Source organism: Populus euphratica, unplaced genomic scaffold, assembly GCF_000495115.2.
Source record: "Populus euphratica unplaced genomic scaffold, PopEup_1.0 scaffold8.1, whole genome shotgun sequence".
Classification (NCBI taxonomy): domain Eukaryota; kingdom Viridiplantae; phylum Streptophyta; class Magnoliopsida; order Malpighiales; family Salicaceae; genus Populus; species Populus euphratica.
The window spans coordinates 359,930-375,003 of record NW_011499855.1 but is presented as its reverse complement, the minus strand read 5'-3'; the positions used below and the strand labels follow the sequence as shown (position 1 = coordinate 375,003).

The 15,074-nt window shown below is 32.2% G+C and overlaps 2 protein-coding genes across 2 annotated transcripts; both read right to left on the bottom strand.

The window, feature by feature from the left end:
• Window positions 1-5,457: 5,457 nt before the first annotated feature.
• Window positions 5,458-5,874, bottom strand: LOC105123154 (uncharacterized). The gene has a single exon (XM_011022666.1). It carries the CDS (start codon window positions 5,872-5,874, stop codon window positions 5,458-5,460), a length of 417 nt encoding a protein of 138 aa, XP_011020968.1.
• Window positions 5,875-10,954: 5,080 nt separating this feature from the next.
• On the bottom strand, window positions 10,955-14,810 carry LOC105122816 (nudix hydrolase 16, mitochondrial-like). The gene is made up of 4 exons (XM_011022118.1): window positions 14,428-14,810; window positions 13,010-13,124; window positions 12,228-12,311; window positions 10,955-11,448 (listed from the first exon to the last, which is right to left on the bottom strand). Exons 1-4 carry the CDS (start codon window positions 14,496-14,498, stop codon window positions 11,209-11,211), a joined length of 510 nt encoding a protein of 169 aa, XP_011020420.1. The 5' UTR covers window positions 14,499-14,810; the 3' UTR covers window positions 10,955-11,208.
• Window positions 14,811-15,074: the final 264 nt, after the last annotated feature.

The window sequence follows — 15,074 nt, the reverse complement described above, 5'->3', positions numbered from 1 at the left end:
AACCATGGATTGTAATCTAATTTCAACTCTGCGAATATATGAACCGCCAATAGTAAACAAGTTCCATAATTATTTTATGGTTGAATAATATTTTTTTATTTTTAAATTGATTTTTTATCATTTTAACATGCTGACATTAAAAATAAAATTTTAAAAATAATAAAATATTAATTTAACATGTTAAAAATATAAAAAACAATATCTATTATATTATTAAACGAGTTTTATTCAATAAATAATTACTAAAATATGAATGTTATCAAATTCAACTTAAAACTTGATGTAAATTTCACCGAAACATGTGTGTTTATATTGTATAAATACACATAAAGAATTTATATATATTATAATCCATATAATATATACATAGATTTATAATATCTATCACGCACTCACCTCAAATTGAAGCCCTGTTATAAAAAAAGTCTTTTAGTTTGACCACGTTTCTCAACCAAAAAACAAGAAGTATGTTTGACAATTTTTTCGATAGACATCTCCAGGGAGAAGAAGAAGAACCGCGGGGCTTTCTTTCTGTTTTTATCATGATAATAATAACTATGGATCTGATTTTCCTGAATGGATAAGTTTCCTTTGATTTGCTCGATGAGAGCTTTGTATTCATGACAAATATTAATTTTGAATTGATTTATATATAATTATTTTAATTTTATTATATGAATTGTAAATTTGATATATTAACTTTAATTCATCCAAATCATTCTAGTATATTATTATTATTATAATATTATAAAAATATCATCTTTATTTTTTTTATCATAATCAACTTATGTTTTTACATATTATCTTGGTTATTTTTTAACTAACAAATATATATTTAGTATTGTAATAACTATTGTAGTTGTAATTTAAAAAAAACTATTTTAAATTTATATTGATTTGAAAAAATATATGTTTGGTTAAAATCATAATTAAAATTAAAATCTAATAAAAAGTAATATAATGCATTCTGGTTAATAATACTTTTCAAATTTAGATTATAAAATAATTAAAAAATATATATATTAATATTGATAGTTTTTAATTAAAATATTTTATATTTAACTACTGTTGTTATGTAATGAAATAAAAAATATTTTATGTAAAAATATATTCTATTATTTTATTAAATTATTTATAATTTTATCATATATGAAATTCATTTGACAAGATTTAAAAAAAATACTAGTATAAATACAACAAAAACCTATTCATAATTACCATCTAATTTCAAAACATTAATCAAAGTGTTATGTCCACACGTATAATTCAAAATCAATTACATACGCACATATATAAAACTAATGAATTATTAATATCTTTTTATTTAAAAAAATATTTATTTACTCTCTATGTATTTTCTTGTAAATGAACTAAAAATTAAAAAATATTTTATTATAAATAATACACAAAATAAATCAATTTTTTTAATAAATTCTATATGAGAAATACATCTCATCTCCATGGCCATCATATTTTTTTCTAAAATAATAAAAGACATTGTTATTATCATATTTATTTAATATAAAAATATCATAAAAAAACAATTACATCAACTAATTTGAACTTAGCACGTAAGCATAACTATCATAAAAATCCCCGCATTCAAAAGCATCTCTCTTTATTCTCATTCTCCACTTTCCATGTTTTTTGAACAGCAGCCACGACAAAAGCAAGGGAACCTTCCTTTTGCTATTCCTGCATTTAGAACATATATTTGTGTGTGATCCATGCATAAAAAAATATGGTACGCTATTAACCAAATTCATTGTTGATTGTAATCATAATTAAATAAAGTCAAAGTCAAAGTCAATTAAATTAATTCAATACAATACAATTTTTTTACGCTATAAAAAAGGTAAATATTAATAACAATTAAATATATTTTTTACTTTCAATAAAAAATTAACCAGATACACGGCGAATTAATCTAGTAATAATTATTACATGTTCACCTGCGCTATTGTTACTATCCTGCTTACATGAATAATTCTGGAAGTGATATTTAGAACGTAACATCCATAACCATTTTTATTCACTGGAATTTAACAAGATCTTTATATTTCTTTTAATTATTCTTACCATTATACTTATTCAATAGAATATTAATGGATTTTTTACTAAAATAACACGAGGTAACACTCCCATTTTTTTTTTTTTATATATATATATAGTTCTCTTCTCGTATGTTCTTGAAATCAGGCTTAGAAAGGAAAACTAGAGTCAATTAAGAAACTTGGAGAAGGTAAAAAATTTCTCGAAGGTCAAGCCACCTGCTGCATAATCCAAAATCTTTTTTGTTTAAAAAAAGAAAAGAGAAAAAAGAAAAAAGAAAAGAGAAAAGAGAAAAGAGAAAAGAGAAAAGAGAAGATTAACGTTAACAATTAGCTAACGACGGAAGTGAAAGAATTTTGGTCTAATCCGGCTAGAGGATGATTACAGAAGACGTTGGATTCCAACGTCAGAAAGATGACAAGGTCAACAGCGCACAGCTTCGTTGAATGACCACTCGGCTCCAGTAATGCCACGTCTTAATACCTAGAACCACATGAACTACGTCTCGCCATTAGGTTTTGAATTTTATTTTTTTGTAATTTCTTTCACCAGAATTTAACAATGAAGGAGACATTTGCAAGTGGTATGCTACGATTTTCAATCATCTTTGAAACTAGCAGCCACCATGGACATAACATTTGTGTAAAAAAAATAATCATTTGCGGGGTACTTGGAGGTTAAGATAAAAAATAATTGTGTGTTTATAAATGATCAGGCATAGTTTAATGTAATAGAATATTATAAATTATATATTAAGATTTTATTTAATGTGTCTTTCCATAATGTGGTATAAGATATTGTTTGTTGTTTTTATAAGGTAAAAATGTTTTTGAAAAAAATTATTTATTTTATTTTTTAGATGTTTTTAAAATATTTGGATGTGCTAATGTAAATAATAAATTTTAAAAAAATAAAAATATAATATTATGATTTATTTTTAAAAAAATTATTTTAAAAATAATTACTACCATAATATTAGACAAAACTCTAAAATATATTTGTAAAATTATTTTTTAACTGAAAAATATTAAAATAATTATTTTTTATAGAAATCATTAAAAAATATATAAACAAATTAATTTAATATTTTTTAAATAGATTTTATCGTAAAAACAAACACATCCTTAATAAGCGACTCAAATTTCAAATTTCTCTGCCTAGTTCCATGTAGTTAAATTAATAAAATCAAGTATAAGATATTAATATAACTATCTAAATTTTAAGTTTAAATCATAATTTTTAATTGAAATACTTTTTTAATAAACAAAGTTATTAAAAGTGTTTTTTTTTTAAAAAATTAATTAAAAATATATAAAAATAATTTATTTGACAACCTTTTTAATGATTCTGATATTAAGATATCAAATTAAAAAGATATAAAAAAGAAACAGAAAAAAATAATCCTATAAATTCAGAATAAAAAATATTTAAAAAGTCATTGTTAATTACATTATTAAATACACACTTAGGATATGCAAGTCTATAATATAATGGTGTTATCAATTGTGGGATACGTAGTGGTATGATGCCATCGTTGATGACCAAGATATTTCATAAATAAGAAATTAAAAATTTACAACCGTCGGCATCAACGAATAAAAAAAAAGGAGGACCTCTTTGCAAAAATATTATAGAGTCCAGAGTGAGACCTGGCAGGGCACATTTGCTATGTTTATCTTCTAGAGGCAGGCAACGTGTGGGCAACCATAACCTAGACGACGACATTTTCCATTTTCATCTTCTTGTCCTTGCTGCCTTCCGGTTTTCCTCCTGCACGCACCAAGAAAAAGAAATTGCAATACAAGCAAAGTCATTCAAAAGTTATAATCTTGTAGATTCAAGTTATCATCCTTTTATCAGGAATGGCGGCTCATTTGCTAACTCAATGATTCATCAGCTTACTGTTTAATTCGAGTTATATTTTATGTTGATTTTAATTAAAAGCTAATAGGGTTGTTTTGAGAAGTCACTTGCAAATTAATTACAGCTTGAGTGAAATTTGGTTTGTTTTATTTTTAAAAAATGATATTGTTTTAACTTTTTAAAATAGTTTTTTATAAAATAAAATTGTTTTGGATTCATCTGAATAACTTGAATTTGACTATTTCAATTCATGATCTGAATCTTAAGCTAGATCATGGGCAAACTAGGGTTTTTAACTTTGATTTGAACCCAAACAACTATATTTTTCTTATAGTTTTGCTGTTTTTCTTTTGTGAAAAGAAATTACAATCCAAGTAAAGACAATGGTGGCTTTTATTTCTTATTTGTTTACAAGGAGAGGCGATTTTTAGAATACAGTAGCTGTCTAATTGAAGTACAGGACGAGGTTAATCATTTTGTTGTCTAAAGTATTATTTCTTTTTGCTTTTTATAGACACGAGCAAGCTATAATCATTCCCCCCACGAAATAATTTAAAGGGGATTTACAAGGTTAAGTCACCATGTCACCATGCACAACATTTTTGCATTATATATAGATTGTCATGACACGAAAGGAAAGGTATTGTCTTGATTATACAATTTTCATTAAACTTAACGATGAAACATGTCTAAATAATGATATGTCATCGAGAGATTTCGAAGAAGGTTTTTCGTTATGGTTGTGAGTTTTCTGTAATGGTTTGTAAATTAATTCTGTGGGCTGATTTGAAAAACCTAAAATCTGGAGGATGGTCTATGTTAGTTTTCAATTAAATTTAATAAAATATTGACAGGGTAAAATTTGATGATTCTAATAAGATTTTAAATGATTTAGTTAATCAAATCAAATCAAATCTAATGTTAACATTAAAAAAAACATGAAATGGTACTATTTTAATTAATTAAAAACAATTAACCTAACCTAAATTAATTCAATGATACACCAGTTAACTTATGATTCAAATATTTTTTAACTTGTTACCCAATCAAGGACGAAACCTGTGGAATCGTAAGAAAGATGCCCCCTTAAGATCTACATAATTTCATCTGAGGCCTTCTTAATTAGAAAGCTTAATGTATTAAACAGGATTAATGTATCTCTGAAAAGCATGGTTAGTGGAGTTAGCCAGTAAGTTAAACAGGATGAAAGCATTCAACAATAACACTTAATCTCCTATCCAAGTATATAATTGATCTGGGATGCTCATCATAATCTTCTATATTTTTCTTCTTTTTCTTGTTGCTCGTAATTGAATCTCGCGCAGTACTACTTGTATAGCAAGGGAGTTTGCATCCCACTGATGTGGGGCTCTAACGAGAAGAACAGACAGTCTCAGATCATAAACTGCAATATAGAATTTCTAAATCTCAAGTACTAATTAATAAAGAATTTACATAGAGATTTGAGCATACGAGGATCTCAAAAGCTAGCGCCAAAAAGAACTCATTCAAAGTAAGCTCAACTGGCCGTAAATTAACTAGTTAATTGAGCACATCTAACTGAAAAGATTCATGGAAAAGGCTTGGCTGAAGCATGCCCATGAAGCTCCCTTCCATGGATGGGAAAAACTCTCCATCAAGTGACCCAAGAAAAGACTCGGAGCTTGTTGTCGATGGTGACTGATCATGACACGAGTTCGTCAAAGGAAACACCGATGGATGACGATCATATTCAGCGGTTTGGTGAGGGATTTCAAGAGAGTCATGAGCACCATTAATGTCCATGAACCGTTCGGCATCGGAGTCTTTGCCGGTAAGTTCCTGAACAAGAGCCCTAAACTTTGAGGCACTAGTCTTGACCTTCATAGGGCTAGATATGTAGACAACTTTGATAGCCTTTTTACCTCTCTTGGTATGTGATCTCTTGCCGCTCTTCATGTTAGCCCCAAGTACATCCATGGTGTAAAAGAGAGATTCTACGTGTTTGTATGTAGATAAAAGTTCTGATGATTTCACGTCATGCACTGAACATCTTATATAAGGTTTTCTAGACAAGGTACTGTTGGCACATCTCGGAGTTTCCCAGAAGGTGGTTAATTTGTCTTGGAAAATAAGGAAAAGGGAGGTAAAGAAAAATTGACACGGATCGATCGATGGACCCAAAGGAAAGGTGAAAGGAAGCTGTGTGATTAATTAAATGCAAGATTTTTGCCCACAATTATATGGTCCGATGGCTGTGATTTCCAAGAAGCTGACAAGCCAAGAAAAAGGATCACAAGACAATAAGTAAAACTGGCTGGTGGTGCTGCTCATAACCCTATGGTCAACGGAGGATTCTGTAAAGCTGCTTGGATGGCCCGTAATTTTATGGGATGTTTGTGACAGCTAGAGTAGGATAAGATAGTGAGGCTTCCGTTCAGTGTAACTAGAGGGGGAAATGGATAGAAGCACGTGCGCAGCCTCATGAGACTATGGAAAAGCTACCCCTTTGAAATCATGACCTGAGACTTGGCTGCCGATTACAAAAGCCCCCGGGACCCCATGTAGAAATTAAGAATTCTATCTGCTTACGCAGACTAATTCAAGGTACTCTAGCTAACTTGGGTCAATCCAAGATATTTATGGTCAATTAACACAGTATTAAGACTTTAAAGAACTCATTAATTGATTATAATTCGTTATTAAGAAGTTCACGGCTCATATGGTTATTGAGATTAAAAATAAACATTAAAGTTGAATTTATTTATGAATTTACTTAAATCAAATTACGGATCGATAAAACCTTTTCATCTTCGATATTCATTAGAAACTTATATATGGTCAAGAAATTAAATTTATATAAATAATAAAAGCTGCAATTATGCTAAAAATGCTATGAGATGCTCGGAAATGGTTGAGGTACGTGGATGTCCAGTTCATCCAATGGTGTCCCTGTCACCATCCCTCTCAACTTTTGTTCATAGCACGTCCATTTTTCCCAAGAGGATTTAATTAGATTGCATGCTTGTCAACTTGTGTTATTAAAAATGAAAAAAAAAAATAGCATATACCTTAAACGTCGTCTTCCTCGTCGCTTTTGTTTTGATGTAAATATATCTGGGTTGTCCGAGCTAAAATATTGAGAATGGCCAAGAATAAATTAGAAATATGACTATATAAATATATTTGTATTACGACAAATTTCGATTAATGCATGGAGTGAATCATTTATCAATTATCCCTGATTCCTTGTCTGTTTGGCTCTTGCGAGCCTTGATAGCTCGGCGTATAACAAGATTATGGTGACTGGTGTCCGTTTTATATGGCAACTAGGGGACTATCTTTGGAGCATTTGCTCTTTGCAAGGGATGGTAACTCTCATATATATCATTGTGCCTAGTATTTTTTTCTGGATGCTATAATCATCTATGAACTATATTATTGAGAGTATTAAGACCTGTTAAGATGATGATGTTTAATTTTGCTCTTAAATTGTGAATATAATAAGAGATTGAAGCTGTATATAATTAGTGAGTTGTTAAAACTTTTAACTAATAAATTTATTTATGATAACAAATAGAATTGCCCCATGTCCTAGCCTAGATAGGCAATGATGGTGTACCATTCAATAACTTGAAAATATTAAGAGTAAGTTTTAGAAAAACAATTGATAATTTTTAAGTCAGTTTTTCGAACAAGCTATTAATAAAGTCCTAAAATTCAAAGTAGTCTAAGAATATGGTTCCCTAGTTAGACAATAAATTAATTAATTAGTCTTAATAATTTCTTTCATTCTCTAAAGTAATTGATAGCTTATACTTTATGCGATAAGTTAATGTGTCTTCTAGCTAAATCAAATTCTTTTTTATGGAGATAAGAACTCTTTGATATTTGAATAAATATTTTTTTTAAAAGAAAAAATATAATAATATTCTATAAAAAAATATTTTTAAAATATATGTGCATTAGAAAATAAAAATTGTAAACCTTTATGTTGAAGGATTTATAATGTATTTATAACTTATGAGTTTTATTTTTTTATAAAGAAAAGAAGAATTAAAAGATTTACTTTCAATGATATTAATAAGAGATAAATCATTAATAAGATAATAAATATGATAAGTCTTTTAAAAGATATTTTTATAAGAGAACATGCCTTATCATAATTTATGGTTGATGAATTCTTGATTACGCGGTGAAAATCGTTTAAGGAAATTATTAAAAATTAAATTTAAAAAACTAGTTATACTACTACTATGTTATTAAAATAATTTTTATTAAAATATCATTGATAAAAAATAAATTAAAATTAAGTTTTATAATATTTGACATTGTGTATCGGAAGTGTTTTTTTAAAAAATAATTTTTTTAAATTAATATATTTTTAATATTTTTAGATTATTTTGATGTGTTGATATTAAAAATAATTTTTAAATAATTAAAAATATATTATTTTAATATATTTTAAAATAAAAAATATTTTAAAAAATAATCGATATAATTTTTAAACATTCATTCCGGGTTAAACCGGGAACCATTTGGTGCTCTGTTTACCGGGCTCAATATTTAAATATGTGGGCTTGCTCTTAGGTTTAGAAGTTCGGCTAGGCCTCAAGAGAACAAAATATGTTGGGTTCTAGCTGAAACCAATCAATTTAGATTCTGTGATCGTGTAAATCTGTTCATGTGGCATAAATCTGCGATCGTTTTCATGTGGTATGAAACTTGAACTAACTCCTGATATTCTTCAGAACCCCCTTTTCAGTCCAGAAGTAGCCAAAGCTACTGCATCTCGTGAGAGACTGTTAATTGATTAGTCTTCACACATCCGTGCTAGGATATTGAATTATTGCGTTCTAATCATGTCTGTACAGATTTATTTCCTTCTAGCTGGAAGTTGTCTGTGTGCTCTTCCCTTCGATTGCAGTTTTTCTTTTCCGGATATAGAGACATTCATTCTATCTTGTACACTGCTTTCAAACATCGTTTCGTCTATTCTATTCTGTGTTCTAAGATTGTAATCAAAAGCTGCTTAACATGCTTGAACACCCACATGGGTTCGCAATAATCTTTCAGCATCCATACTTGTACCTCGTAACCATTCGCGAATGCATAATGGAAGCACCCTTCAGAACTTCCCAGGCATATTCCCCTCCACCCTACTAGACCAGGCAATTTAACAACTGCAGAAAGCTCCGACTCCGAATTGAAAGTGATAATGTGAAGGTTACAAGTCAAACCAATGAAATCTGCTACCTACAAATATCTCTGTTCTTTTGAATTCTATAATGGCAATGGCAAACTTCCTTGGAAGTTGGTCCCCTTCCCAGTCCCAGAAGAGTAGATAAAGGAAAATGAATTTGAAACCGATTTTGAAGCTTGAATGCTCGCCAACTTATAACATGGTTGTTGTTCATTGAACTACCACATGAATAGAAAGCTAATCCTATTGATTTGATTTCTATGCAGGTGAGGGTTACTGGAAGACTTCGATTATGGAAAGTTTCTCCTGGAGGTGCAGAAAGGCTTTCGGGATTTGAAGTTGGTGATTGGGTACGCTTTAAACCTAGTCTGGGGACTAGACCAGGTTATGATTACATGTTTTAAATTAAAAAAACTTTCATTTAAATAAATGATTAATACCACAAAGTAATATTTATGATTAATAGTACAAGATATTGCTTGAGTGTAAAAAATTCAAGTTAAAAAAAAATTACTTGAAAAGGTATTCGGAGAATAATATAAATGACACACATAGCATACAAGAGATGGGTTATCTAGAACTGACTTCTTGTTTCCGTAAAAGGTGGATTGCTCATCACATAGATGTTGAACAGGTAACTTGTTTCAAAGCTGGGCAGCATGTTGGAAAAGGTATCTGTGGATTGCTCATCACATAGATGTTGAAAATGTGCCTTAATGGAAAAGGTACCTGTGAATTGCACATCACATAGATGTTGAAAATGTACTTTGTTTCAAAGTTCGGCAGCATGTTGAAAAGGTACCTGTGGAATGCTCATCACAGGAGGTACCACCTTGTTGAAAAGGCACCTCCTGCATATCTTGGGGTTGAACAGATATTTGAAGTGGGTGAATGGGAGAAACTGAGAGAAGATGTTAGTAACTGGAAATCTGTTGGACCAGGCAGTGGTGGTGTCGTACAGGGTAAAAGATATGATGGAGATAACTGGTGTAGCTTATATGTTGGTTTTAGTGGGGAGCAAGAAAGATAGGCGGGACCTACCTCCCGTCTTGAAAGAGCTGAAAGACTCATGATTGGGCAGAAGGTTAGGGTTAAACTTTCTGTGAAGCAGCCGAGGCTCGGATGGTCAGGCCACACTCATGGAAGTGGAGCTGGTAGAGGATGAAAACTTCACATTGGAGACAGGGTGAAGGTTACGGCGTCTGTTTCAACCCCAACACACCAGCGGGGAGAGGTGAACCATTCAAGCGTCGGAGTGGTGCATCGGATGGAAAATGGGGACGTACGGGTCGAGTTCTGTTTCATGGAGCTGGCAAGAAAAGTATTTGCAGGCCATTTATATCTCATAGATGACATTGCTGGTTGATAAGCTTTTTTGAGGTATATATATACATTGGCATCTGTATGTCTTTTTGTACAAATGAAAACCGTATTTTTGCTAGTGCTCTGCTTTTCAGGCTCTTCTTATTTTAAACGCACGCACCTGGCGTTGAATAAAAGTGCGTCAAAAAGACAATAATACATGTCTCTTCTATTCTAACCATCTGCTACTACTGGTTTGATTAGTGTGGTTACCATTCCTCCAACATGTTAGTGTTTCTTTGTCAAGAAAGAAAATCTATACCAATTCGTCTGAACAGAATTGCTAAACTGAGGATTGTATATGGCAAGTGACATTGAAGCCAATCCACTTGTTCAATATACATCCGAAACTTGAGATCGAAAACAGAGGAAAATGAATGCAGCCATGCACTTGGCACGTTCTATGCACACTAGTACCCTTTTTTCCCTTTTGTTTTGATATATCAAATGATATGATTTGGGAAAACTATATGGGGTGATACAGCGATGAACATCTAAACAACTATAATATACAATTGACATTTTGGACACTTTCCGGAATTAAAATACATCAAAGGTCAGTAGAATGAGGAGTTTCCAAGACATACAAAAACAGGCAGCTACGCAATCTTGAAAATTACTACTATTGTTTCTTGGGTGATGCATGATGCACCAAAAGAAAATTGCCTTCCGAGCCTTGTGACTGTCTATTAAACCTTTTGTTTGTGCACACAGAAAGCAATCGGGATTGCGGGGTCCTTTCCTGCAGCTTACATTTTATCTTCAAGCCAGCTAGAGAAGTCCTTCAAAGCCTCTTCCATCCATTTATGCCGGCAACTGTCAACTGCTTCAGGTATAGTTAACCAACTTCTTGTTCGTGTGCTCTGCTCTGGCCATGACTCGAGCTCCTCCTTGACAAATAGAGCATACATTGCAGCTTTACACAAACCATCTGGGCAACACTCATCTTGAAGTGTTTTACTCTTAAACTGATAATCCCCTATGAAATCCTGAAATTCACAGATATAATTAGAGTTGATTCCCTTTTAGATTGTCTATATGACAAGACGTGTAAACATGCAGCACGATAATAATTGGAGAGCCTGTCTCAGCCACAAGGGATCACTGGCAGGAAACCACGCCAAGAACATAGAAGGCTAACAGGTTAACACCAGAGGATATCCAAAAATAAATTATGGGGATTTCAGATAAATATATGCAATGGTATTTCCAAATAGCTTCTTTACTCTGGAATTTATATAGATGCCAACAGCTCAGAAGCAGGATTTACTATTTAGCCTCACACTACCACATATGTTCTGAAGCTAGAGGAAAATCACCTGATCATCCTATAGTCTAATTGTCTTTACACTTAACCTCAGTGTTTTGGAAAATTACAGTTTACATTATCCTTTGGTGAATGCAAAATAGACTAAAATATAGGATGATTTAAGATGTAAACTGCTACATGCGCAACAAAGTTTAGGGTGTAAACTCTAATTTTCAAAAATAAAGTGGGTAAATGTTAAAACATCTAAATTATAGGATGATCGGTGTAATTTTATGATAATTTCAACAGCCACCAGAATTACTAGATAAAAAAAAGGCAATGATTATCATGATAAAGAAGGTGTGCAAATCACATCAATGCACAAAAAAGAATGTTTCTTCAAAAGCATTCGCTATAGGAGATGGGCACAACTAATAGATTGTAGTTCTAATGGTATAGGTAAAGCAGAAAAGAATAAATGTATTCAAAACAATCTCAAAAAATGCATGTAAAACTCACCATTAGATCACCTCGAACTCCTGCTTCTTCAATGGCTTCCCTCACAGCAGCCTCTTTGGCAGTTTCATCATTCTCCCATCCTCCCTATGAACAACAAATGAAAAGAAATTTAACTTCTTGTATTTTCTCTTCCTGAAAGTAACTGAAATCACACGTAATAGGAATTGTATGCCCCACACATAAAAGAAGACTTCAAAGAGGCAGCATTTAGACCAAATGGTATCTATCTCTAACTGGCTCTTTAAAGGCATATGTTTTGAGATTCAAACAATTTATGGATTCTGAAGGTCTAGGATTCTCTATTATATAGCCAAAACCAAAACAAAGTGAAAAGGAAACTGAACTTTGCATTTCACTGGAAATACAAGCATGCAGGCTCATACACATCGACCTCAACAAATATGCCAGAGTAATTGCAAATATTCAAACATGATTATCTCCAAAATCACTTCCAAAACCATTACCATCACTATTTTTTCATCTAAGTCCCAGCATCCCCACAGCTCTAAGGCCACATGGTCAAGATTACCGGTTTCAAAAATATGCTTGATGCACAAGCCAGATGTTTAGTAAGGCCCAATTCTAAGCAATCTCGCTTAAATAAGTAAAGTCATCACCCCTTTCACTGGGAACCAGGCTTTTTGCTAAATGTGACTATAACAACGCACTTCCACCGCAATGAGATACATGTAGGTGTAAATGGTCATTCAGGTAGCTATCCACTCCTAGGTTCCAAATAGTGTGCATCAAAAATGCCAGAAGAGCATCTGACAACTTTATACCTTTGGAAACAAGAGACCTGGTCCACTAGGCGAGTTGATCATAAGAACCTCCACAACCTTCACTGAATCAGCATCTCCATCCTCACAATAATCTCTAAATCTATATGGAATACACCTGTCAATAAAACAACGAGTCAACAACTCAACATCAAATATGACAGTAACTTTTAGCACCGTACAATGGCAGCAGCAAGTAGTTCCACAATTATTTCCAATATATGCGGTGTGATGTTTTATTTGGTTTTTTACAAGTTGTTTCTCAATCCCTAAAGCTACATTTTTCTTTTCATTTTTTTTAGTGGGAAGCTCGCTGGACTTTGGATCCCAGAAGACCCAACTCTATTGGAATGAATCTTGACCAGAAGACCTCTAATCTTGACCACAAGACTGTTGATGGACAAAACTAAGGATAAACCTGTCAAATGAGCTTCCTAGTGCTCACATGGGTAAACATTAGCTCTGTTTGGTCCTATCTATTCGATAAAGACCATACTTGCTACAAAATCCAAATTGTCTTATGCCAAAAAAGGTCGGTGCAAGCAGGACCTGCAATAGAACTCTCAACCAGCCAAACAATTTCACATCACCTGCTGAATCATTTCAGGATCTGGACAGGGGTATGGGTGTTGACCCCCTAAAGAGAAGAAAGCATCTTTCACCCAGCAAGATGCTCACAAAACTTCTCATCCATTCATTCAGTACATGACTGATGGTGCAAACTTCCTATTCCCTCCAGAAATGAAGTGAAACAATGTCAGAATATTTCTTCAGTCTGAAGATGTCTGAAGATGAGACCAGATGGTTCAAAAGACTTAAGCCTCCACATATAATGAGATGCATTCTAACCATTTAAATTTTTAACTCTATAACCAAGTCTACAATCACCTTCCCTGGGTTCGAAGAAGAAAGGGAGGCAACTGATAAAAAGGGTCCCAGCACAAAAGCTTCGAAATTATCTCAATCCTCAATTAATCCCTCATCAACATTGCCCATTAATCCATCAAAAAGAACATATATCTTCGATCAGCAATTAGTCAATGGTGCATACCTTTCATTATTGAACAAATCACACTAATCATATAACTAAATAATTAACTAGGTCATCATTACAGATTACATCCTTATAGCCACCAACCCCATTAAATTTGACAAAAAAAAACATACTAAACAAGAAAAGAAAAGATAAACCAATGAAACACCTATAGATTATTAAAATAGAATACGACCCATTAATCAACAGAAAGTCAAAAACATACCCATTAATCACACATTGTCACAACCATCCAAATGCCAATTCTCTCACCACTAACAAAAATGACACTTAAACACACCAATACTTCACTCGTCAATCAAAAACACATACTTTCACGCATATAAATCATTTTCAGACGAAGATATGAAAACGGTCTGTTATTTACCCGGCAACAAGTCGACAACCGCCCTCGTAACGTTGTTGGAGTCGACCAGTACGTGCCACCAATTCAGACATGCTTTATATATATTATAAAAAACCAAAAGAAAAATAAAAACTTTTTTCTATCAATCAAGATTGTTTCTTTATCATCAACAAAACTGTACTCGAGCCCTTCATTGGCTTTGCTGGATTGGCAATGGTCATGCACGTGCAGGACAATGACATCGGCATTGCTTGTTTTGGCTGTTTTTTGGGGGGGTTTCTAGGTGAAGGGAAGGAGAGAAAAATGAGAGCTTTTTTTGGTTTTGTTTTTCGGGATTTTAGAGAGAGAAAGTTTAGAGCTTGTTTAGAGAGAGATAGAGAAAGGCAGGGCCTTAAAGAGTAGCGCAGGAAGCGGATCCGACGGTGGGGGCGGTCAAATGTCACGTGGGTGTGATGGGCCCATCATGTATGAGGCCTATCTGATTCGGTAGTGCCGTCATCCCTAATTTACTGATTTATTTCAGGTGGAATGAAATTCGAAGCATACGTGTAACGGTGTTCCATATCACTTTTGAATTTATTTATTTTTTAACTTGATTTTTTAAAGATATTTTGAATTGTTTTTATATGATAATGTTAAAAAAAATAAAAGAATATTTTACTGTATTT